This window comes from Eleginops maclovinus, chromosome 2 (assembly GCF_036324505.1).
Source record: "Eleginops maclovinus isolate JMC-PN-2008 ecotype Puerto Natales chromosome 2, JC_Emac_rtc_rv5, whole genome shotgun sequence".
Taxonomy (NCBI): domain Eukaryota; kingdom Metazoa; phylum Chordata; class Actinopteri; order Perciformes; family Eleginopidae; genus Eleginops; species Eleginops maclovinus.
Window position 1 is genome coordinate 11,379,336 of NC_086350.1, and position 25,802 is coordinate 11,405,137.

At 39.5% G+C, this 25,802-nt stretch overlaps 4 protein-coding genes across 5 annotated transcripts; 2 read left to right on the top strand and 2 right to left on the bottom strand.

The window, feature by feature from the left end:
* Positions 1–34: 34 nt before the first annotated feature.
* Positions 35–4,775, bottom strand: LOC134878517 (sodium/potassium/calcium exchanger 1). The gene is given in 7 exon segments (XM_063904593.1): positions 35–1,231; positions 1,331–1,497; positions 1,949–2,038; positions 2,109–2,209; positions 2,212–2,347; positions 3,044–3,257; positions 4,424–4,775. Coding segments are annotated over 6 exon segments (888 nt in total). The 5' UTR covers positions 3,194–3,257; positions 4,424–4,775; the 3' UTR covers positions 35–987.
* A 25-nt stretch (positions 4,776–4,800) lies between these two features.
* ints14 (integrator complex subunit 14) lies at positions 4,801–15,072 on the top strand. Its single transcript, XM_063904607.1, has 12 exons — positions 4,801–4,881; positions 5,183–5,469; positions 5,575–5,682; positions 5,771–5,926; positions 6,127–6,245; positions 6,349–6,491; positions 6,574–6,666; positions 12,758–12,902; positions 13,029–13,162; positions 13,485–13,603; positions 14,211–14,276; positions 14,365–15,072. Exons 2-12 carry the CDS (start codon positions 5,248–5,250, stop codon positions 14,596–14,598), a joined length of 1,539 nt encoding a protein of 512 aa, XP_063760677.1. The 5' UTR covers positions 4,801–4,881; positions 5,183–5,247; the 3' UTR covers positions 14,599–15,072.
* hacd3 (3-hydroxyacyl-CoA dehydratase 3) lies at positions 14,848–18,469 on the bottom strand. The gene is made up of 10 exons (XM_063904621.1): positions 18,270–18,469; positions 17,603–17,645; positions 17,347–17,420; positions 17,081–17,245; positions 16,862–16,907; positions 16,625–16,735; positions 16,403–16,530; positions 16,183–16,295; positions 15,842–15,948; positions 14,848–15,763 (listed from the first exon to the last, which is right to left on the bottom strand). Exons 1-10 carry the CDS (start codon positions 18,345–18,347, stop codon positions 15,603–15,605), a joined length of 1,026 nt encoding a protein of 341 aa, XP_063760691.1. The 5' UTR covers positions 18,348–18,469; the 3' UTR covers positions 14,848–15,602.
* On the top strand, positions 18,372–24,336 carry ppcdc (phosphopantothenoylcysteine decarboxylase). 2 transcript variants are annotated; one of them, XM_063904633.1, is made up of 5 exons: positions 18,372–18,563; positions 20,733–20,828; positions 21,240–21,368; positions 21,482–21,650; positions 22,801–24,336. In XM_063904633.1, the coding sequence occupies exons 1-5, from the start codon at positions 18,387–18,389 to the stop codon at positions 22,887–22,889; spliced, it is 660 nt and encodes a 219-aa protein (XP_063760703.1). In that variant the 5' UTR covers positions 18,372–18,386; the 3' UTR covers positions 22,890–24,336. The 2 variants fall into 2 exon arrangements, with proteins under 2 accessions (XP_063760703.1, XP_063760710.1); XM_063904640.1 differs by having other exon boundaries at positions 18,493–18,744.
* The last annotated feature ends 1,466 nt before the right edge of the window (positions 24,337–25,802 follow it).

Below are 25,802 nucleotides of genomic sequence, written 5' to 3' on the forward strand. Positions count from 1 at the left end.
CTTGTTTGTAAAGATTGATACAATAGACAATAAGGGCTTTTTTCTGTGCTTTTATTAAACAAACAAAACTAATAATAAAATTAAGAAATACAGATTTAAGAGAAATGAAGGTTCCAAAATCAGGCAGAGGATACAAAGATATATTATTAAGAGTAAAATGTGTAAATCTGTGTATATGGTTATTATTTTTTCAAGCTTTTTTGATATAAAATATTAATGTGAAAATAGTAGTACAAATGTAATATATATCTACTCTAGTATATACAGCTCCGGAAAAAATTAAGAGACCCCCTCCAAATTATTCTCAAATCTTTATCTCTACATGTATGGCAGCCATTACAGTCTCTGTTGAATTCCAACACAGAGAAAAAATGTCAGTAGTTTATAGAACACAAAAACAAAAACAAAATAATAATTTCACTCAAAGATGAGATGAAAATGAAAATGATAATGCTGAAGTGGTCTCTCGTTTTTTTCCGTGGCTGCATGCATTATAGTAGATGTGTTTTACTTTTGGAGCAATAGGGTATTTGAAATTCCAAAAATGTTTCCACAAAAATAATCAACATCATAGAAATCAGTTTAACCATTAGGACATCGATGTGGTTATATGGTACAAATATGACTCATCTAAACTCCCTACAGAACTGACCACACTCCCTTCAAGTTTACATCTAAGTTCTTGGGAAGACGCAGTGTAGCAACAGGTTTTCAAAGATAATTGAGATCATAGTTCTGCATAAGGACCTGGAAATATCTTTACTTCATTTGGGCCACAGAATATCTGCAGCCTTGGGTCACAGCAAAAACTGAGTCACACTTAGCATTATTGGCTAATAGCAGATTAAACTGTTACACTTGCCATCAAATAATAAATCCTACAAATCAAGGAGTAATTAAGGAAAAATAGAAAGCAAACAAATATGCATTTTAACATGAGCTTTTGTACAAACATAATTCAACATAGTTTAAGCCGTTTCCCACCCACTAAACAGGACAGACGATGATGTGATACTCGAACATCAGGCTGAGCCCCAAAAAGGTAAAGTAGAGCAGGAACATGGTAAAACCAAACATCTTATTCAACTTCCACTTACAGGCAGCAATTGAGATGATGAAAAAGAGGAGCATCATGAAGAGCAGCACGACAGAACAGAAGAGCCCGTTGCTGCTGACGGCCACTGGAGCAAAACTGTTGAAGGATGCGTACAGGAGCCATGGCACTGGAAGACTTTTGTAAAGAAAAAGATAAATAAACCTTCAGCCTGTAGCCTGTATGTCAATCAGAGTTTATTTCTAAATTGTGAATCAGCAGGTTATTGCAGCTCACCCCACTGTGATGTTGAAGATGTTGTTACCCACAGAGCTGGAAACCACCATGTCCCCCAGGCCTTTACGCGCCACAATCACACTGGTAATGAGGTCCGGGATGGAAGTCCCTGCAGCCAGGATCGTCAGGCCCATAATCTCCTTTGGGATGCCGATGGTCTCACCCACCTACAAGTGTAAACCAGCCCTCACAATGAATATAATATACAGAATTAATCTCACAGGCCAGAAAACAATCGTAGATTCGGTTTCAATACAAAATCATGATTTCAAAAATAATTTGATCAGAATTAGAGAAAAGGGATATTCATGTTGAAATAGAAAATCATTCTTTACTCAATTAACCTCTTTGTTGAAACCACAACTTGTCCCTTTAACTGTATTACCTGTTAGCCTTGTCTTTATTTGCCCTTCTGTAGTTTAATCTTGTATAATTGTTCTTATATAATACGTAAGGACATGGAAATATATAATAATAACGTTTTTTTTACTTTTTTATTTATCTTTCCTTATTTCAGTCTAGACCTACTGCAAACCCCTTGAATTTTCTCACTTGGTATTATCAAAGGTAAGGCTTATCTCATGTGATCTTATATTAAACTTGACTATAGTTACTGACCTGATGGGACCACCACACCATGGTGTAGGAGAAGACACCAATCCAGAGAATAGAGACCAGGAAGGTGACCACAAAGAATTTTCTGGATTTCTGAAAGACAAAACACTTGTGGGATTCAGGAAACCAACAGCTGGTCTCGGAGATGTGTCTGAGTATTTACCTCGTTGCGAACATCTGGAACTGTGAGCCACAGAGGGAAGATGATGGGCAGCAGGAAGAGGTAGGTGATTTGTTTACGTCGTGTGTGAGGCCACTTTAAGACAGAGGTTTATTTTCTTTCTCCTGTTCTTTTTCTTTTTCTTCTTTGTCATTTTGACTTTTATTAAAGTGAATGCTGCCTCCACCCCGTCCAGCATCTTCAGAGCCCCCTGACCCATCATATCCTGCTGCCATGTCCTCCTAGAAACAGGCATTGGATGTGATCATGCTGAGCAATAGTTAATAAGGCACAGGAAATTAGAAAAATAGAAATGTGTGTTTTCTCATTCATACATTTCGTAATGATGCTTTCTAAAAGATTTGACATATCACAAACTGTGTAATTATTTCCATAATTCCAGCAGTAGCTCAGTCAGTAGGGGCTTGGACTGGGAATTGTAGGGTTGCCGGTTCAAGTCCCCAAACAGACATGAAATATGGGAAGTGGACTGCTACTTGGAGAGGTCCCAGTTCACCTCCTAGGCCCTGCTGTGGTGCCCTTGAGCAAGGCACTGAACACTCCAATCCCCCTCCCATTGCTCCCGGGCACTGCTCCTAGTACTAGGATGGGTTAAATGCAGAGTGTGTGCTCTGCTGTGTGCATGTATGTGACTAATAAAGAGGGCTTCATCCTCCGATTCTATCTATCTAGTTCTATTTTAAACTAAGTGGAGAAAACATTTGTCATTGTTCCATAGACTTTACTCAGTTACGTATAAACCAGTATTGTGAACTAAGTATTCAAACATTCTTAAGTATGAACTCCATGTTGATCAAATGCCTGAAAACTGTTCCATGGAAAATACCAGATGTATTATATTTACTCAGTGAAGAGTATAGTGACACAACAAATATTCAATCATTTTAAGGCAAAAATATGTGTTGAAAATTGCTTACCTTTTCAGGTTCCTCCAGAGAAGTTCTCACAATCTTCTTGTTTTTAAAGAGTAGGGTCTTAAAGGTACGCTCTATTTGAACATTGAACTTGCATATGCATATCACATAGACAGTGTAACAGGCCAGCAGCATCACACTCTCCCACCACATTATGACATTATCCAGGAAGAAGATGATGAGTAAGATGAGGCCAAGTATGTAGAACGATCCATCTCTGAAAAGTGGCCACCAGGTGACATGAAGTAATTCCCGTGAAGCCAAAGCACACACTCCAATCACAAACAAAATGTTGAACACAGCTGAACCAACAATTGTGCCGATACCCACATTGCTGTGGGCGATCAATACTCCTATGAGGAAGCCAAAGAACTTAGGAGCTGATCTTCCAGCAGCCATGAAGGTGGCTCCTGCTACATCGTTAGCGATGGCTAACTTTTCTGTGATCACCCCCAGTGCAGGAATAAAGAATTGATCACACACTATTGCAAGTGAAATGAACATGTACACCATCCCAAAAATATGGAGGATCACCCAACCTCGTCTACGGTCTTCAATAGAAAAAAGATCTCTAGGGTAGTCTCCCTTCAAGTGTGGAGCTTCACCAGGAGAAGCTGGAGATTCTGTAGTATTCAAATGATGAGCCACATGCATCTCTGCTTCATCTGTGGGCGTTAATTCATGTGTTGCTCTGAGTGATTCCTCCAACCTCTGAGTATTTACTGTGGACTCCTCAAACCCCTTTGTTGAACCTCCACCAAAGTCCTCTCCAATCTGAGGCATTGGCAAAGGCTCATACAGTCTGGCACTGATGGTCAGCTGATGGAGGGTACAAAAAAAAAAACAAGAGAGGAGAAACGGGGCCCATTTCCATTGCACTTCTTTGTTTTTTGCAAAATACATGTTGAGGTGGTATTGGCTGCATAAACCAAGAGGCCTAAATAGGCAACAGTCAAGTCCAGGTTTCCCACTTGCAGACCATGGAGGTTCAGAATCAAAAACTGTGTACTTCTGGTCCCATTCTGAAATCCAGCCTATTGTAATAATATACAATTACAATCAAGCAGCAGGTGGAGGAGCACAACAAGTTTGCAAGAACAAAATTATATTTAAATAATTGATTCTTGCCTGCAATAATCAAAACATAAACTTAGGCTATTCGTGTACACAAAACATTGTCTACCTATCACAATAATTAGCCTCTTACCATTAACTAAATGCACAAAGAAATTGGAACCACAATTGTAGGACGATGATAGTTATGGATTATACCCTGAGTCTAAAAGGATTATGTGTACTGTCGTATTTTATCAAAAAACACTGGTCATTGGATCCTGACAGCCATTTTTTTTATTAGATGACAGACAGTGTGAGCTGTCTTACCTTAAGTCGGACGATTCTTCCTCACTCGTTCCTATAGAAAGGATTCACCAACGTATTAAATCCTAGGATTCTTACCGAGATCACTATGCCAAAAGCTAAATGTGCACTTCTGGCTGGGACACGATATGCTATTTCACAAGCACCACTTCCACAACACGTGCAATTCTTTGCACAAAAACAACTTCTCATATTGAATACTTTTTTTCTACCCCGAGTAAGCGCCGGGAAGTTACCTAAATCAAAACTTTAACCCTTAAATGTATAACCTGCAAAAGGTAGTCAAATTTAAAAAATGTCCTCTTATTGTCTCGGTTTATTTTTCAGCCCAAAGGTTAAAAAAATAAACTCTAGAACACATAGGAACTATTTATTCTAGAGGAAACTGCGGTCACCCGGACGGAAGTAGCGTTGCACCTTATAACACAAACAACACTGGATGGCGATCGAAACGTTGAATGGCACGTATATATTTATGTTGTTCTTATATAAATCATTCACTATATAGTTCAACTTAAATATAAGCATAATCATATGCTCGTTTAATATCAAGCGCCACATTTATTCTGTTATGTTTCAAAATGCTTGCGTATGTTAGCAGAACAACTAGCCAACATTAGCTAACAGTAATCTGCTGGAACATGTTGTTTTTCTGTTCAGCTTTTAACATAGTTACTGTTCGCTGTGTGTTCAAATGCGTTTCAGAGACAGATGCCTCATATTTTAATTCATCTAACTTCCGCATCTTTTCTTTTCCTGCAGTGGGAGCAAGTAGGAGGTTACTTTAATTATATTGTATTCCTGGTGGTCTATATAAGCAATACACCATGCCTACCGTGATCTTGATGGACGTGTCTCTGTCCATGACACGGCCGGTGTCACTGGACGGCAGCGAGGAGTTCCAGAGGAAGAACCTGGCTGTCCACGGACTAAATATGTTATTTGAACACATGGCCTCAAACTACCGCCTGGAGTTCACATCACTGATGGCATTTTCTTCCCTCTGGGAGCTCTTGGTGCCTTTCACTAGAGATTACAATGCATTACAGGTAAAATGATAATAAAGTGCATCAAACAAAGCTTTGCAATCAAAGCCAGTCTTACTTGTGAGTAGATTTGGGGATTTTCTAATAGATGTTTGTTTTTTTGTGCAGGAGGCTCTGGGCAACCTTGAGGACTATGACAAGACTTGTGTTGAATCAGCTCTTAATGGAGTTAGTAGCGTGGTACAGCAGGAGTGGGGCAGTGCCTGTCCCTGTCAGGTAATGTTGTCTTTATACAATATCATTACACCAAATGTTTTTTCCATAATGATTTCAGCCACTTGAACCTATTTCCTTTGTCCTACAGGTGGTGCTAGTCACTGATGGATCTCTTGGTATTGGAAAGGGCTCCCTTCGCCATTCCCTCCAGTCACTGAAGCATCGTGCGGATGACAAAAAGTTCCCCCTTCCTTTCCCCTTCCCAACAAAAATGTTCATCATGTCTATAGCCAACGCAGAGGAGGTACTGAGCGAAACAACATTTACTTTCTATTTGCCTGTATCCTGATCTTGAGTGTCCAGTGTTAAATCAAGAAGGACTTATCTGTATTTTATGCCAGCAGCTGATTAAAAACAACATGGTGAACCCATTGACTTGGATTTTATATATTAGATGTTGAATAAATCCTATGACGAGGTACCCCATTTCTTGTGTAATTGCAGCTACAGATGACTGATGCCATGAACAACTTGGAGGAGCTACTTCATCTCAGCGGAGGTGATGGACAGATCTTCACTATGGAGGGACCTCTTTGCATGAAGAGTGTACAGGCCATGTTTGGGTAAGACTCTAAATGGAAAAATGGTCCAGAATGTGTTTCTATTCTTGTTTTATCTGTTTACTTTGGTGACTTTGAACATGTTTCTTCTTTTGTTTGTCTTCAGGAGGCTGATTGATCACGCGTACTCTCCCTTTCATGCTGTCCTGCACTGTGGGAACCTTTCCTCAGACGTTCAGGTGTTCCCTCGGCCGGAGCCTATAGTGATGGATGAAGAAGTGGATCCCATGCCACGCTCAGTCAATCCAGGTACCTATATCGTTTCAAATGGCAGCTAAAGCTTAACCATGTTTTTGTATTACTCATCTTTGTTATGTTTTACATCTTTCAGATTTGGAACTAGTGGGCTTTATTGAAATTGCTGATATATCCAGTCCTCCTGTTATATCCAGACACTTGGTACTGCCCATTAACGTAAACAAAGGTTAGTGTTGTTTTTTATTTTTATTATTATTTTAACTTTTTTAAGCTTTTTGTTACAAAGTATACAACATCTGACAATATTACATAACATAATTTAAGTAATAAAAGAAAAGACAGAGACTACACCTGACAGAAATGTATACAATAACCAAAATAGTCCAGTGTTCTCTGTCTCACCATACCGTCAGGAGTGAATAAAAAAAAACAACAACAATAAGACAACACAAACCGCAACAAAAACAAACAAACACACATGAAATAAAAGAAAATAATAATTAAAAAGAAACAAAAATAAAAAAGCCCTGAGAGGAGAATCCAAACCTTTGATCAGTACAGAAAAAATACAAAAATAAAATACAGATATCACATAGCAGCCAGCTTCAGACATTTACTATTTAGGTATCATCAAGCAAGGTCAAGAACGGTTTCCACATTTGTTCATAGTAGTTTGGTGCATTCCCTCTGCTAAGGCGCATTTGTTCCAATCTGGAAACAAAGACCATTTCGTTAAGCCATCTCTTATAGCAAGGGGGTGATGAAGACTTCCTGTCAAGTAAAGTATTTTTTTTAGCTGCTACCATGCCTTTTTTAAGGATCTGCCTACAGTGGGAAGGAAGGGTCGAAGTCTTCTCAGAAGAGCCGAAAATTGCCAGGGTACAGTCTGGTTGAATGTTTATTTTATATTGCTTAGAGAACCAATTAAATATATCACGCCAAAAGTTGTCCAGTACTGAGCAGTGCCAGAATAAATGTGAGAGTGTGCCTTCGGCCCTGCCACATCTATCACACATGGGAGACACTGATTCAAATATTCTATTAAGTTTAGTTTTGGAATAATGCAGTCTATGCGTGACTTTAAATTGAATTAACCGATATCTAGAGTTTATAGAGCATTTATGTATATTTGACAGGCCCTCCTCCCATAATTCCTCCGACAGTGGGACTCCTAGTTCTTTTGCCCATGTATCCCTGAGATGACTAGCACTTGCTGGTGCCTCAAAAGCAGTAATGAAGCGGGAGATCAAATGTTTGGAGTGTGGTTGTAATAGGAGTGTATCATAAAAATTACAATTGTGTGGTCTTGTTGGGAAATCAGAGACTTGCTGCCTTACAAAATGTCTGACCTGTAAGTATCGATAAAAATGTGACTGAGGGAGGCGATATCTAGCCTGGAGCAGGGGGAAGGACACAAAGGTGCCTCTCTCTCCAGTCCAAAAACACCCCATCCGTCAAACCTGGTTTAAACAAATGATAACCAGTTATTGGGGCATTCACCGAAATCTTTGATAATCCAAGAATTGTTCTTATTTGATTCAGTATCTTTAAAGAATTACTAACAACAAAATTGTGGCCAGATAAATTGTGGGACAGTTGTACATTTGAAAAAAGCAGTGCTGGAAGCGAGGTTTGTGACCAAGACGTGGATTCAATCTTAAGCCAAAGTGGAGAGGAACAGTCATCATAAGGAGGGCCCCGCTGCCAGAACATAAGAGCCCTCGCATTCGCAGCCCAGTAATAATGCCTAAAAACAGGAAGGTCGAGGCCACCCCTTTTTGCCTTCCTCTGCAGATGTGCCTTAGAAGTGCGGGGGGGTTTTCTGCCCAGACAAATGACAAGATAGCTGAATCCAATTGCTTAAAAAAAAATAATGGTAAAAAGATAGGGAGGTTTTGAAAAAGGTATAAGAACCTTGGAAGGGCCACCATTTTAACGGCATTAATGCGGCCAATCATAGAGAGAGGGAGCAACTTCCATTTCCTAATATTAGCTTTTAGTTTATCCATCATATCTAAATAGTTCAATTTCAGTAAAAGTTTGGGATTTTTGGAGATCTTGAGGCCGAGATAATTAATATGGGTAGTAACAAGTTTAAATGGCAAAGATTTCAAAAAAATAGGACAGATATTTGTCAATGGCATGAATTCCCATTTGTCCCAGTTAATTGTACACCCAGACAGTTTACCAAATGATTCTATGTAATTCAGGAGGTTGGGTACTGAGACCCTTGGGTCTGATAAGCAGACCAATAAATCATCAGCATACAGATTGACAAGGCTTTCAACATCACCAAACTTCACCCCGAGAATGCCTGGGTGGCCCCTTATACCCACTGCAAGTGGCTCCAAAGAAATATCAAAGAGAAGAGGAGAGAGTGGGTCGCCCTGCCTCACACCCCGCTGCAGATTAAAGGGTCGGGATCTATCTGAGTTAGTGAGAATAGAGGAAACTGGTTTAAGATAAATTATTTTCCACCATTCAATGAAATTTTCCCCAAATCCAAATTGTTTTAGTGTCTTCAGCATGTAAGGCCTTCTGGGCGTCGAGAGATAGAACCGCAGGTTGTGTATTTTTCCCATGCACCGAGTATATTGTGTTTAAGAGCAGACGGACATTACTAAAAGAAAACCGACCTGGAATAAATCCAGTCTGATTGGGGTGTATGATTGTGGAAATATGCCTCCCTAATTTTGTAGCCAGGACTTTAGTTATTATTTTCAAATCAGAATTTTTAAAAAAACAGGTCTGTAACTTGCAGGGTCTAACTCTTCCCTTCCTCCCTTCAAAAGCAAGCAGATATTTGCTTCATATAATGAACTGGGGAGCGTTTCATTTCTCCTAGAGTCATTCATCATCCGCAGCATGAGCGGAACTATTTTGTTATGAAATGATTTATAAAATTCACAACCGAAGCCATCTGGGCCAGATGCTTTTCCAGAGGGGAAGGATCGAATAGCAATCAATAGGTCAGTTTCAGAAAATGGGGCGTCTAGATCCTCCCTCGCTACACTATCTAATTTGGGAACATTTAAATTGTCAAAAAAGTTACAGAAATCTGCTTCAGTAGCCTGTACCTTACTCGAATACAGTTCTTTATAGAAGTCCCTGAAGCAAGTGTTTATCTCTGTCGGATTGGTTAGGAGACTGCCTGATTTGGGTTTTATCCTGTGAATAGCCTGCTTAGCCCTTTCGCCCCTCAGTTGGCTGGCTAGCAGTTTCTCTGGTTTATCACCAAGTTCAACATTTTTCCGCATAAGTTTGAGTAGCAGGCTTCCAGCGCGTTTATTGAGAATATTCGTATTTTAGCTTCAAAATCTTATTATAATCAGTGGATGAGAGAGAGTAGGTCTCCTCCAGCGCCGGGAGCATCTTTTCAATGTCCTTCATGCGGCTATTAAGTTCTTTTTTCTTAGCTGATTCAAATGAAATAATGTGGCCCCTCATAACTACTTTGAAGGTCTCCCACAAAATAGAATCAGAGACTTCCCCATTATCATTTGTAACAAGAAATTCGTCTATACGTGCCGTCATATGCTCAGTAAAAGACTGGTCTTCAAGAAGAAGAGGGTTGAAGCACCAGCTATATTTTGGGCTAGACAGAATGTTCTTGAAGTTAAGAGAAACTGGACTGTGATCCGATATTAAAATATTATGATATGTAGAGTTAGTAACACTGGGCAGTAATTCAGAAGTTATCAGAAAGTAATCAATCCTGGTGTAGGATTTCTGGACATGAGAATAAAAAGAAAACTCTTTATCTGTAGGATGTTGCAGTCGCCATATTTCAACCATGTTCCTCATTTTAATTGAATCATTCAGAATTCCCACTGAGGTTGTTGAGGGAGGCGGTTTCGTAGAAAGTCTGTCTAAGACTGCGTCAAGATAACAGTTAAAGTCACCCCCAATAATAACATTTGGGGTAGAGGCTGGTATCAAATCAAATACTTTACGGAAAAAATCTGGATTATCAATATTTGGGCCGTAGATGTTAAGCATCGTTATTGGAAAGGAGTTTATGTGCCCAGATATCATCAAGTACCTGCCATAAGGGTCTGCAGTCATACATTCGAGGCGAAATGGTATATGTTTTCGGAAAAGAATGGCAACCCCCCCTAGAATTGCAGGTAAAAGGTGCTTGATAAACTTGGGAGATCCAATTCGCTCTCAACCTGCGTTGCTCATTTACACTAATGTGCGTTTCCTGAAGAAAGATTACGTCCGGCTTTAATGACTTAAGATGCGAGAAGACGCGACCCCTTTTAATCACATGACCCAACCCCTTGACATTCCAGGAGACCAACGTAAATGTATCATGTATACTGCCATGTGTTATATTATCAGGTACTGACATTATCTCTAAAATGGAAGAAAGCTGGTAACCTCTCAAGAGTGCACAAAACAAAGTAAAACGAGACACATAAAGAACATACGTTGTAGCATGAGGTAACACACTCACACAAACCCATGAACCTAAACATGACCCCCATCCGCCCCCAAGCACTTCCCCAAACGAAGCACGGGCATCCCTTCATGCTCGGGGCCGCTACGCGCACGGCCTGAAACCCGCTTTCAAAGTTACCTAACTGTTGAAGCTGTAATGGCTAACTCATTATTTGAAATCTGAAAAATCAAATTGACAGTCTCAGAAATTGTTGCACACTGTTATCAATATGTGAAGACTAGCATTGCAATAATGCTTTTAGCCCTACACACCATGGGCCACAGACCCCTTTAAGATGTGTTTCTTACGTCAGTGTTAATAAAAGTCATTGCCTCACTCGGTGCATTAAAAACCTTGAACCGATCCTTGTGCTTTATCCGGAGCCTCGCTGGGAAAAGTAAGCCGTGCTCCACCTTCAGCTCCCGTAGCATCCGCAGGGGCTCGGTGTAATTCCCGCCGCTGCCGCATCACTTCAGGCGTGTAGTCCGGGAAAATCAGCACCTTGTTTCCTTTATAATCCACTTGTCGATCCCTCCGGAGGCGAAGAATGAGCTCCTTCTCCCGATAGAAGTGGATCCTGGCGATGATGGCGCGAGGATTAGCTCCAGCTGTTGGAGGCGGCCGGAGGACCCGGTGTGCCCGGTCGATAACCACCGGTGACCGAAAGCTGCCCTCGCCGAAAAGCTTCGGGATTAATGCCTCAACGAATTCTGTTGGTTTGCCTAGGGTGACCAGATTTGAGGTGGCGAAAAAGAGGACACTTGCGATTGTTGGGGGGGAAGTCTAAGTACAGTAGACTTAAGTGCAAAGCGCCATTCAATTTAAGTACACGCTTAATGGTCCCATGAAAAACTGTGAAAACCGGACGTTTTCATGAATTTATAAAACCCCCCCGGACGCTCCGGACAGGACATTAAAAGAGGACGTCTGGTCACCCTAGTTTACCTCCTTCTTCATTCTCAGGAATGCCGATAATTCTGATATTATTGCGACGCGACCGGCCCTCGAGGTCATCCATTTTTAACTTGAGCGCGTTGTTATCATCTTTCAGTCCCGAGACCGTCTTCTCTAAGCAGGTGATGCGGCTCTCATGGTCCAGGATTCCCTCTTCCACCGACTCTACCTTCTCCATTAGTTCCTTTTGAGAACTCTGCACTATCTGAAGTGTCTGCTCTAGCTTGTCAAACCTGTCGTTCATTTTTTCAAGAATCTTGTCTGCAATTTTTTAACGGCATCTGCTCCGTGTCGCTGCCGTCGGAGTCATGTCTTGGCTGATCACCGCTAGCACTGTTAGCGTTAGCAGAGGATTTTTGAGATAGCTCGACGATTTGATACTTCTTCCTCGGCATTTTGTTGCATAAACTTAACTGGGTACGCTTCTCGTGTGTGAGATTATTCCCGAGGCTAATGAAATAAATGTGAGACTGTCAAAATAGTTAATTTAAGTATTGGCACGGAGGAGCTCCTGAAAGTACGTCTACTCCATGCGCTGCTCACTAGCGCCCCCCCCCTTTTATTTTATGTTTTAAAAGGAAAAACTAATAATTCCAATCAGCTGTATTGCATTGCTTTTGATGTAAGTGATTTTAACAAAGACATTTTTGATTTTCTATAAGGGGTGGGAGGTTAAAACCAGTATTCCCCCTGTTGTTTATTTCCCTACATTTAAATGTTCCCTGCTTCAAGAAAACACAATTCACTACAGTTAACATTCATCCATGTCTTTTTGCAACCAGCAGCAGCAACACAAATCTGCTTTGTTCTTGTGACCTTGGGGTGAAACCCTGCATAAAACACAAAATCAATGAGCACTCAGCAAGCCACATGTCAGGTTTCAGTATTTTTAATATTCTTTATTTATTTTTGATTTCAGAGGTGGATGAAGTTGGCACAGGAGCCACCGATGAGCTTGAGGAGGAACCCTCTGCCAGTCAAATGGCAGGCAAAAATCCAAACTTCTGTGTACTGTTACATGGCAGCCTTAAAGTTGAGGGCATGGTGGCACTGGTCCAGCTGGGGTGAGATATTTCACTTTTTCAATTCTGTTGTGTTCAGAAATTAGTGCGTTTAAATATTAAGACACCTGCTGAGTGAATTGAGTTTTTCATTATAAAATGGCCTAAACTATGTGTGGTTTTCTTCAGGCCGGAGTGGTACGGCATGCTTTATTCCCAAGCAGACAGCAAGAAGAAATCAAACCTGATGATGTCTCTGTTCGAGCCCGGGGCGGAGCCTCTGCCTTGGCTGGGCAAGATCACACATTTGGGACCAATTTCAGGTAACTCTTCACTGCTCCTTGTTTATTTGCAGTCATGTAAAACAGCAGTTATTACAACAAAGTATAAGATCTCTTAAGCATACTGTTCTCTGGCTTCTTGTTCCTGAAGGTATGATTTAGTATAAGGTCATTTTAAGGTTATTGTTTATCTCTGCATTACAACATAACCTATGACACACTAACCTTTTACAGGTCAATGCTTATTTTTTTCCTAAAGACCAAAGGCCTTGGTGTTTATTATCAAGCAGTTAATAATTACACAGTTTATATTTGGCTGGTATTCAATGTGTGGCTTCACTCTGCTGTTTTGTTTGTATTTCAGAGGCAGCTGAAAATCCCTACGGAGAGGATGACAGTAAAAGTCCTTTCCCTCTGCAGCCTTCAGTCAAACGAAGCTATGCGCAGAATGTCACTGTGTGGATTAAGGCCAGTGGTCTACAGGTACAGTAAAATCACTGGATACAAGCACCGCTAAAGCCTTTGGATAATTTATGATTAGAGTCCACGTGCCATTTTTCAGAGGGAAGGTCTTCCCTTAATCAGAAATCCTTTATTTGTCCCGCAGTGTGGAAATTTACAAGAATAGCTAGGACCTATTTAAATTAAAAGTATCATCATATTTTCTGCTCGTTGATGCAGACTCAACAGGCTCCTGTCTATAGGGTTTATAGGAAGGCCTGCAACTAATGACCTTTGTCCATCAATTAAATTAATATTAATTTTCTCTAAAATGTCTTTAAAATGTCAGCCCCAGATTCCAAGGTGTTGTCATTTAATGTTTTTTGTTTTTTTTGTCATTCCCAAAACCAGAAGATATTTTATATGAAATAAAACCAGGAATAGTTAGGAAACATTCATATTTGAAAACAGTAAAAGCTTGTTTGTCAGATATATACGAGTAGAGCCTTTACCATCTGTTCAATATAAATCACATGTTTAAATGAGTTGTTGAATGACTGTTTCTGTTTAAAACATGACAAAAATGAGTCAAAATGTTTAAAGGGTTACTTCTGGACATTGAGTATTTCTTTTTGTTCTCATCTAACAGACAGATGTGCAAAAGATCCTGAGGAATGCAAGGAAACTGCCTGATAAAACTCAAACCTTCTACAAGGTAAATCTAGCTGAAAATGTCTCTTAAATTAGAACTTGATCAATGTTTTCCATCAATTTAATGTCGATTTTGCAATTCAATGTGTCAGGAGCTGAACCGTCTGCGGAAGGCTGCCTTGGCGTTTGGTTTCTGGGAGCTCCTGAAGGGAGTGGCCGACCTGCTGGAGAGAGAGTGTACCCTGCTGCCTGACTCGGCCCATCCTGACGCTGCTTTCCAGCTGTCCCACGCAGCACAGCAACTCAAACTGGCAAGCACCGGTGACTCCCAGTATGCTGCTTTTGATCACAATATTGCTCCCATGCACACTGACTTCTCCAGCTGAGCCTCGTCTGAATGAGTTAAGAACTGACTGAAATCCAGCAACCTCTGCGTGTGGGGACCAACGATGACACAGCGTCTGCTGAATGTTGTTTAAAGGACTCATCATAGGGGCCGCTTCAGAAACCGTGTGCAACCAAGATGATTCAGTTGTGATACCGTGCACTCCTTCTTTGAGACTGCCTAGACATGGCAAAATGTAGCTTGTGAAGGTTTTGTAAAATGTAAGTGTACATATATTTTTACATGTTCCTTTTTCACAAATTGACCATCATTTTATTAACTTTTTATTCATTGTAGTAAACCTGTCAACATTGGTTTTCAAAATTCAGATAATTGCCAACATACAGTTTCTACAAATCAGGTTACTGAAGGGACAGAAAACTTGTATTTTAGCAGTCACCAGTGTAATGGTCCCTGAGGTTTGTGAGATGTTTCAGAAATCCGGACTGATAACAAATACAGTATTTGTTGAGAACTTCGTGCTTTCTTCATTCATACACATTGTATTATAAATGACATCAGCAGGACTACACTGCATTAAAAATCACAGACGATAAGAAAAACCAATGTAATCACACAGGATATCAGGTTCTATGGCTTATTACAGCTTTTAACTAATCTACAAAATATATTTTTACATCCAAGAGATTAATCATCAGTAAATGAGACTGTCAGTACAATGATGAAATATTGCATCATCTGTGAGATGTTCATGTTGACCACTAATTAAATTATTTTAGTAAGGAAAACTGTGGAAAAGGAAATTATCTTCATAACAAAAACTGTTTGACCAGAGCATGGTTTAAAAACATTTTAACCATGCGGGCAGCAGAGATGTTGTTTCTGTTTTAACTGTTCTCAGTTAGCTTTCCTCTTTTTGGTGCGGAAACGCTTCTTCCTCTGCTTGTACAGATGACGAAAGTTGATAAACAGTCCTAAAATACAAAACCAAAAGATTGGTATCAGTACAAACATGTTGACATTAGACCACATTTGCTCAAATGTTTATAGATAATGATTTATATGCAAACTTACCAAGAACATGACGACCAGATACATGTACAGGACGTAAGAGAAGCTGACGGAATTACCGATGGCTTTCGGCAGAGGAATGCTGAAGAGTTTGGTCTCATCAAAGATGGGAATGGATTGTATTACAGCAACAGCTATAGGGATTCAGAGACACATTAAGTACTTGTACGTGTTTATTTTTTATTGATACCAAGAGACGTGAACAAGCTCACCTTCTGCTAAAACACCTAATGGATAGAGTGGTATCCAGATTGTGTACCGCAGCCACGTGAGAGTTTTCCACTCTGTATTGAAGCAGCCCAGCATGTAAAATGGATACCTGAACACAACATTCTCATATTTTAGAAACTGGTACCGTGAAATGTTTGTCATTTGTATGATATACATTTACAACATTGTTTAAACGTCATATCTTTTTGAAAACAATATCCACAATTCAACAACAGGACTTAAATATACTGGCTTCATACAAAAGAGACTTGAGAAGAAACATGCCTTAGTCCAATGACATGACAGTTCCCTACCAACCATGACGATGCAGGTGCTTACTTACCGTACAATCTCAATGGCACTCCACAGGTAGAAGACGAAGAACACAACAGGCCGGTTGTGCATTTCTTCCAAACTACCAAAAATGATGAAGAGGACAAAATTCCTTCCAACCACCTAGAAAGAGAAAAAAAACCCACACAAAAAAGTACTTTCATTCAAATTGTTTCAGCTCTTTGTAACACAAAGCAGGTTTCACTTCACATCAAACAAGCATTGAATACCTGTATAAGAGTTGGAACGACACCCGAGTGGACAACACCAAAAGCGGCGTTGAGGACTTCAACTGCAGCCAAGATCTGGCAGAAGAACATCACGTACGATATGGTGTGAAATGTGTCGTAGAGAGAATCTGGAAAGAGATTTGTATTATAAATGATAAGTCCTGATCAAAGAAGGAAACAAAATTACAAATGTAAAGCCGAAGCCGTTTTAGATTTCCTCACCTTGGCCAAAGATGAAGAGCCGCACGGTCATGTTGACAAAGATCCATGAAAAACCAAGGAACTGCACCAGGTTATAGACAAACAGAAATGCTGTTTTCAGGCTGATAAACCCTGGAATATTTGAAAGAACAAAAAACATTGAAGCAACTTCCATCAACTTGCTTGAATAAAGTTATATATATATATATCGACTACATAGAGAAACACCTCAAACAATCATGGGAGATGTGCTCTCACCTTCCTCTTTATGCCTGGAAGCCTTCAGCCTGTTCCTTTTCTCCTCCTTATTAAAGAATAATAAAATAAAATGTAGGTTTATAAGTTTTCAATCTTGCTTTCTGTATCAGTAGTACTATCTTAATAATCCAGTCATCTGAATTATTGAGTATGTTATTTAACTAGTTGTTAAATGTACTGCATTTAAATGTCCTTATGATATGAAAACTTGTGTCTTACTTTTTCCCGGATCTCCATCTCAGCATCTGACTCGTCCAGCCAACGGTCAAAGTCAGGAGCCAAGAACACTGGTTTGCGCTCCTTCAGCGTCAGTCTCTCCCACCAGCCTCGCTGCCCTTTCTGCACCGTGATGCTCACCTGCCGCTGCGTGGACCTGTGGCTCACCTGAAGAGAGATTCATTTAATGAGCACAGTCAGCAAAACTAGAAGGAACAAGAAAAAAGGAGCAGCAGATTACTAGGAGTGAATTATAAATAGAGACATACCTCTGACTTTACTGGGGAAAGAAACTCCAAGCTAAACTCGTAGTCATTTTGTCCTTTCGCACCATGGCCCTGGGCTACACACACACACACACACACACACACACACACACACACACACACACACACACACACACACACACACACACACACACACACACACACACACACACACACACACACACACACACACAAAAGTCACAAATCATTCATTTCATAAAACATTTGCATTGACAAATAACAATGAAATGTATGTTACCTCTAAACTGAAGCACGTTTTCATGTACATGCACATCAATATCCTGCAACAAGAAGCAGAGAGGCAGATGACAAATACTTCCTCATACAGATTTAGATTTAAATTAAATAATTGTATTACAACCTCAACACAACTGGACAGAGACAATAACACCGTTGAATTTGAATTGAATGTTACTTTTACACTTTAAAATCCATCAATATTGAATTATAGTGACATTAAAATACCAGCAACAACAACTTGTTCTTAGTTTCAAGATACTTTCGAGGAAATGAGCTGTATTCACACCCCGTGTCCGATATTGTTTCCATTTTCTTTGTAACACACAGTATAGTGAAGTGCTACAGGACAAAAAAGTATGACTATGATGCCATATTTTAAAAGGATTAACTAACCTATGCAACTGACTGTGTAAAGACTATGGTACACACATTTTATTAAAACCATGATAACAGGCCTTAACAGAAGGCTTTGTTAATATCTCTTAAAATGATCCTTACAACATGCAAAGTGTACAGCTACCCAGCGAGGGCATGTTGAGGAAACAGCGCGCTTCATTTGCGTAATTTAATATTTACCCTTAGACGCACAAAGTAATGCACATGCCCGGACAGAAAGCATGTTCCTGGGTAAACGTAGGTCCTGTCTGAGACTATTGTTAGCTGACCTGTGCGTCTGTGAGCTCCACTCGCAGGTAAATGTCTTCGTGGCGTTGAGCCCAGTATACGAGAGGTGTGAGTGGCATTGTTCCGCTTTTTTTGAACAAATATCAGTTTGAACAACAATGACTAAAGTCTCCTCGCGTCATGCTAGCCCGTCAGCAAATACTCGCGCGTTCGCCATCTGTCAACGTTACGACGTGCTCGTACACGAGAAGTCGGTTCCGCTCTCCTCTGATTGGCTGGTGGTGAATATGTACGGAAGTAGTAATCCAGAAGTGGTTTACATGAGCCAGATTGGGGTTTGTTTACACTCTTTCTTGATAGCATGTTAATATGCAGACAGAGGAGCATGATTCAGCTGTAAAAGCTGGTTTGTTGAAATCTTGTGGGGCATGCTGTCGTGTTCTTGTCGGCGTGACGGGAAGCGTTGCAGCGTTGAAACTGCCTGTGTTGGTATCCCAGCTTCTTCAGCTCTCTGGGGTGAGCTGCTTCATAATCATTTATCTGCTGAGCCTCCTTTGAATGACTGAATGAATAGTGAAACAAAGAACCTGCTTTACACCGAGCTGATGTCTGATAACTGAAGGTTTATTGAAACATTATAAAGGATTACGGACAATGACAGAACAATCAGGACACAGAGGAAATGTCCACAATGTAGTCACCAGCATTTCTGGCCAACTGTCATTTTAACTAACCAAGTTTCTTATAACAAACCAAACATTATACCTCAGGCCGAAACATGTTTAAGCGCCAAAACATACTATATGGACGTCACAGCTTCTTTTCTTATCTCTAACCCCAAGTATAAATACTTTAGATTGTATTGTTTATGACTGCTTTCAACAGGGCATGATTAATGAGCTTGTAATCCTCATCTAAGCAACTGATCCTGTTTGGCAATTATCAGACACAGGAATGTCCCAGGCTCAAAGCAAGGGAGACACACAAGTATTCAGAATAGTTGTGTGGTGGATTAAATCTGTTCATACATACAGTTAGTTAAATCGGTTCGTATATACAGTTAGTTACTCTCTGAGGTCATGGAGAGTAGCAGAGAAGATGTCGTTCAGGGGCCATATGGTGGGCAATCGGATGTCGCAAAACAACGTCTGGAATACGTTAGGGGACCCCTATACATGTCATTTAGTGAGGCATACATTGTCATTGATTACATCCTGTGAGCACCCACATTTTGGACACGCGCACACATTTTCTTCTATAAATTGTATGCACAAAGACAGTTCGGGGGGACTTCCACAATTGGCTCTGGGAACCTCGTATTGCCCGTGTTGGTGTATGATACTATGCTGTTTGTAATACAGCTTATTATATACAAGCTGGTGTCTCCGGAGACTTCTTCATCATCTTCACAAACATCGCTACAAGATATACCTCAGATTTGGTGTCACGAACAGGATGTAATCAATGACAATGTATGCCTCACTAAGTGACATGTATCCGTTCCTACGGGTCCCCTAACGTATTCCAGACGTTGTTTTGCGACATCCGATTGCCCACCATATGGCCCCTGAGCGACATCTTCTCTGCACTTTCCATGACCTCAGAGAGTAACTAACTGTATTATGAACCGGTTTAACTTACTGTATGTATGAACAGATGTAATACTCCACAGTGGATTTAATTTAGACTGATTGGGGTCAATGCTTAAGAGTTGAGGACTTAATACGTAATGCTATATAACTCTCTATCTATGGTACTTCACTTGTACAACAACCACATTCATCACATTGTTTCTCCACATGGTAGCATCTCCTCACCTTAACCACAAGATGGAGTTGTTGCAGCTGTTAGCCAGCTGCAACATCCCCAGCACTGAAGTGTGCGGCTGTTATTACAGCCCTCTTATTCAGAAACACTATCGTTATTTCACTTTACATCCAGCCGTTTTCATTTAAAGCTTCTCAAAGTACAGTGGGAAAATATTGACAAAGCAGGGGCTTCATCATACTTGCAGCTTTAGAAGAAGCGGCATTCATAGAAACCTCAAAAGGCCGTCAATGGGAAACTAAAACCTAAAACAAGAAGTGACGCCTGTATTACTCTTTACCATGTTTTGCAAAACTTAAAATGCTGTAAACATCTTTTATATTTGTTATTGGACATTCAGCTTGAGAGAGAGAAATTCAAACCCCAGGAATTAAACTAGTCAATGATTGAATTTTATTATGATAATATTGTCTAATTCAATTATTAAATTCAATGGTTCTGAGAAGTCAAAACCACATGCCCATGTGTTATTGTGCAACCCTGACAAGACAATTCTGAGAAAGATGTTCATGTATACTAAATTGCAATACCCATAAAATGTTTTCTAAGAAAAAGATCAGTAACTTCCACTTCATATTCCACTCTAATTAGTTTCCCATATTATCAATATCATAAAGCAATAGAAAAGTATGCTTTTAAAGACCCTGTGACTGTCACTCTCTTGTTTTATGCTTAAGGTGGACGTAAGAGTAGTCACTACAGAACATGCCAAGCACTTCTACAATCCTGCAGAGGTTCCAGTTAAAATCTACGATGACAAGGATGAGTGGGAGGTAAAAATGAATCTATCAAATGTCATAGTTAACCCATTATGGTGCTACTGATAAGCTGACAAGATTGTCTAAGATTCCTTACATTTATATTTGAATTAAGACAGGAAATCCGTGACACCTATTTGAACAATTTGAACACATTCCACTTCATGCACCCTTCATGTTCTTGAAATTAAAATATAAAAGAATGCCCTACTCAAAATCACAACGAGTGATTTAGAGTGTGGCGTAACTTGTCCAGTAGTTTCATGACAGCTATCACGTTGCTGAGGTCAGGACATGTTGAGACATAAAAACATGGTCAAGAGCCAGAAGGATTGAGAAACTCTGGTCTAAAGTGTCAAGCTATCTAGAAAGGAAGTGAGGAAGTGTATTATTGGTTGTGTTCCTCACGGCATGTCTCTGTTCTAGCTTTGGACTCAGAGATCTGACCCTGTGTTGCACATTGAACTAAGGCGCTGGGCAGACCTTCTTGTCATTGCCCCCCTTGATGCCAACACTCTTGGAAAAATTGCTAATGGAATTTGTGACAATCTCCTGGTGAGAACATCAAAATATTATCTGACTCCCTAACAAATGTGCTTTCATATAATATATATTTATATAATAGGCTTTAAATTATTTCCAAGTTGATTGGTCTTTGTCATTGGCAGACATGTGTGGTAAGAGCCTGGGATACCAGTCGCCCTCTCCTCTTCTGCCCTGCCATGAATACAGCCATGTGGCAGCATCCCATTACAGCCCAGCAGGTATCCAGGCTCACAGAGTTTGGATACGTGGAAATTCCCTGCATTGCTAAGAAGCTAGTATGTGGAGATGAAGGTGGGTTTTCAGTACAATAAAACAAATTAAGATGTAAAAAATGTACACATATTAAGTCTTATCTTATGAGACTAAATTTGCATCAACCTGTTGGTTTGGCCAATGCAATGAATACATTGGAGACATGAACAGTAGAAAAACTAACTGATAATACCCTACACGCATTATATTCTTATCAATTTAGTTTTATAATTACTATGTTAAAATGCAGGTAAAAAATAAATAAATAGTACTGAATATAAATAATTATTAACTGAAATGACAAATAAGTTGTCCTCAAGGGCAGTGATTCTCAATAGAACTTGCAGTGCAGGATAAATCATGACATCAATGGTCTAAAGGCAAATAAACTGGAATAAATTGCAAAAATCATATTCATCGCGCCCAGAGGTAAACACATATTTTTGCACAAGAAAAGGGTATAGAAACTTATATCTAGAAACTTGCTAAAAGAATCCAGAAATTTTTCCAACTCCAGCGGTTCAACTTCTAACCAAGTGTAGTTGCTTGGTACATGCAGACATCACTGTTGTATGGTTCCAGAAGCAGCTAAGGTTGCTCCACCTTCAGGTGTCATTACCAGAAGTTATATACTTGTATTTTTTCATGGAGAGTAGAAACTTCAGCTGGCACTTTGACATTAATAGTATAGCTATATATACTTTACCTTGTTATAATTGATTAAGATCAAATTGATTCCTTCTGTCATACCTTACCGTTCGTTTCCAACAAAGGAGTTCGTTGTCCGATTTTCATACCTGATGAGTTTGCATCAGTGTTCTTCTTCAGTGACCTTTTTGCACTCATACACATCAAGTGTGGAAGCTGTTGGGAAAAAAACTATGTTTTTCTGGACAAAATGCACATAAAACTTTAAAAATAACTATCAACCGATAACCAAAATTACAAATGAATATTCTGAACTTTGTTTTAAAAACATTTTTTAATCAGCAATCCGTATCAAATATAACCCTTTCTACAGTGTGCCATCACATCCATAGACTAATAGATATCTAAAAAACCTTTGCTTTGACTTAGTTGCAGCAAGAGGGTAGGTTTGTATTACCAGCATAATCAGTCTCTGCACAACACAATTCGTTTACTCTGCAGAATGTGTTCGTGTAACTCTCTTACTGTTACTTTGTTGCAGGTAAAGGGGCCATGGCAGAGGTATCCACTATTGTCAGTGTTGTCAAACAATATCTTCCGATACCAGATGAGACATCTCAGAAAACCTAACATGTTATTGTAAAATGATCGTTGCACCAAAGGCAAATAGAAAATAATCGTGTTGGCTTGTCTTGAACATGCACATGATAATCTGCTCTCATCTATTTTACCTAGTTGAGAAAGTGTGGATGTGTACCTACTTTCACTGACAACTACCTGGCCGTTTTGTTGCATGGTTTGAACATGTAAATGTACTTAAACGCCTCTTGCTAGTACACATACAAGTACAACTATTTGGAATTATCTACCATTACTCAGCAAATGCAAGCTCTGCAGCATGATGAGCCAGAGTAACAAGAACGACTTGTGTGGGAGTGTCCTTTGATTGATGGCTATTAAAACGATTCAGTGCTGTTCTTTCACATGAAACGTGTATTCATTATTAAGCTATACAGACAAAGATTTTAAACGCTTATGATTGTACATTTCAGTTGTTTACTCGGCACATATAATTAGAGACATTTAATCAAGCTCATGTGAATATGTGGAAGATGTTGTTCATGGTATAACAGGTTTTCCTCACTGTCCTCCACACAGGTATAGGTACATCATTGTTTACAAAATAAGATCAATATTCTTCCTTCTTTAAAAAAAGTCAAGGTAATGTATGGGCTTGTTGACACCCTGTTGTGTCTTCATCAACACAAATGAAAAAATACTGTCAGTGTCAAATGTAAAAAAATGTCAACCATGTTTGTGAATGTTTTGTTTTTTTCTTTTGTCTTAATAGCAAAATGCCTCTGTTAAGGTCAAAGGGTTTCTTGTTTTTTTTTTTTAAAGTGAGATTAGGTTTTATCAGCAAATTGTGGAATGTCAAACATTTTGGTAGTGGAGATATCAGATGTTTACTGTGCTAGAAGCAACAGATGTGTACTTGAGCAAACTGGTCATTAGGCAAAAAAGTCACTAAATGCACATCCTTATAAGGTCATCCATTTAAGTGCATACAACACCCTTCTTATTTGAGTATTTAGAAGATGTCATGGCTCCTAAGGGGTTAATTATGTGTGATAAGCAGCGGAAACTGTCCCCCGTAAGGCAGACTGTCTATTGCATTCATAACATCAATGTGTCAACTGAAGAATGGATGTTCTAGAGTCAATTACCATTGGGTGCTGCTCGTTCCTTTTTTATTGAACATACTTTCATTTGTTCTGACATTTCAGTTTTAGTATTAAAAGAAAAAAGTATTTATAATGTAGTGGCATAGGTGTTTATGATGATTTTAAGAAGTAAATGTCGGCTTTTTCCCCATAGCTCTAGGCTCCAAAGGTTAAGTGAAGAAACCCATGGTTAACATAGCAGTCTGAATTGTGTCAAGAGAAGCCAGACCAGAATGTCAAACTAAACCAGACAAAGGGTTTGTGTATATAAGTGAGTGGAAACAGATGTCATGAACAACTGTCTTACTGGTAATAAACTAAAAAGGAACTCATCCTTGTGGGTGGAAATCTTGGAGGTATATCTCGTCTTGATTATTGCAAAACAGATTGAGATTGATAACAAAATAAATCAGCAGTGTTGGTATACAGTTAATGATTGTCCTGGATCCGAGACCTTAACACTCCCAACATTAATCAATCGAAACACATTAACTCAGAAATGGATGAGGTTAAATATTATATTGTTACGTAACAAACATAATATGTGAAAACACAGAGTTGCTCCCAGCAATCAAACGTGTGGCGTCTCCCAATGGAATGGAAGAATCGAACAGGTTATCTAGGAACTCCCCGCACACACACATCCCAAGTTTCAAGCGTTAGCCTGCCCAGTGAACATATTAGTAGATGCATAGGTCCCGGTCTTTTGACCTTGGGAGGTGACAAGTCAGCCTACTATCTTTTTACCTTTTAAGGCCTTACTCCCAGAATATGCAAGTCATACATGTCAAAGATGTTGCAATATTGCAAACATATGGTGTGTATATTTAGACCACTTGCTTCCAACTTTCTGAATCAACGTGGTTTTATGTAATTAAATACATTGAACTTAGATTGCATTAACAATTAAATTCTCCTTTTATTGTTTTACTGCACTATTGAGAAACATGGAAGTCATCCTGATAACATGCATCACCAGTAAATCATCATTTGTATTTCTTTGTCATCGACCTGTAAAAATGCACTTTTTTCAATTAAGAAGGTAACCTTTCCTTTAATAGCAACATTTGTGCTGGTTATGCTTTATTTGTATATACTTTCTAAGTAATGGTAGTTCTATTTTATCGTAGGTAATGTTTGTTCTCATCAAATCCAAAGGCAGGCAGGTGAAATTTGGTTTGCAAATAGCCTGGGGCTTTTACACTGCTGAGCTGTTGAGGTTTCAGCACATGGCGGCATGTGAATGGCTCTCTAGATGGAAAAACATCCTCCCCTGAACCGTAACCTGTCGTGCTGCTATTGGCTGTTGTGAGGTTCCATTAATGATGCCAAAGGGGCATTACATCAGCCATACCTGCATGGGAGTGTTGCTGAGACTTTGACAGCTCTGGGGAAGGTACAGCGTGCAGTTGCGCCTTATAAAAATAACACAACTTTCTCATAAATATGGACAAATCTTCAAAACCACAACACAATTGTCTTCTCGTCTGCCACTTCAACACCTGTTTATCAAAAGATAAACAAGAACTTGCTGAACAGACTTCCAATAATATTATTGCATTCTCAGCTTATCAAACCCTTTTGTTTTGAGAATGAATGTAAATGCAGGATAAAACTTTAAATCCCACAAACACTAATACAAATACTAAAGGCTAACCTGAGAAATGACAAAGCACTAAGTGTATAAGAGACCCATACAGCAACATAGCAACTGGTTCCCGACATGGCCTTCAAACGTAATTGTAGCTCGTGATTTATGACTAATACTAGTTTGTCATTCAACATTTGTTTGTTATTCAATTTGGTTGAATCGTTACCT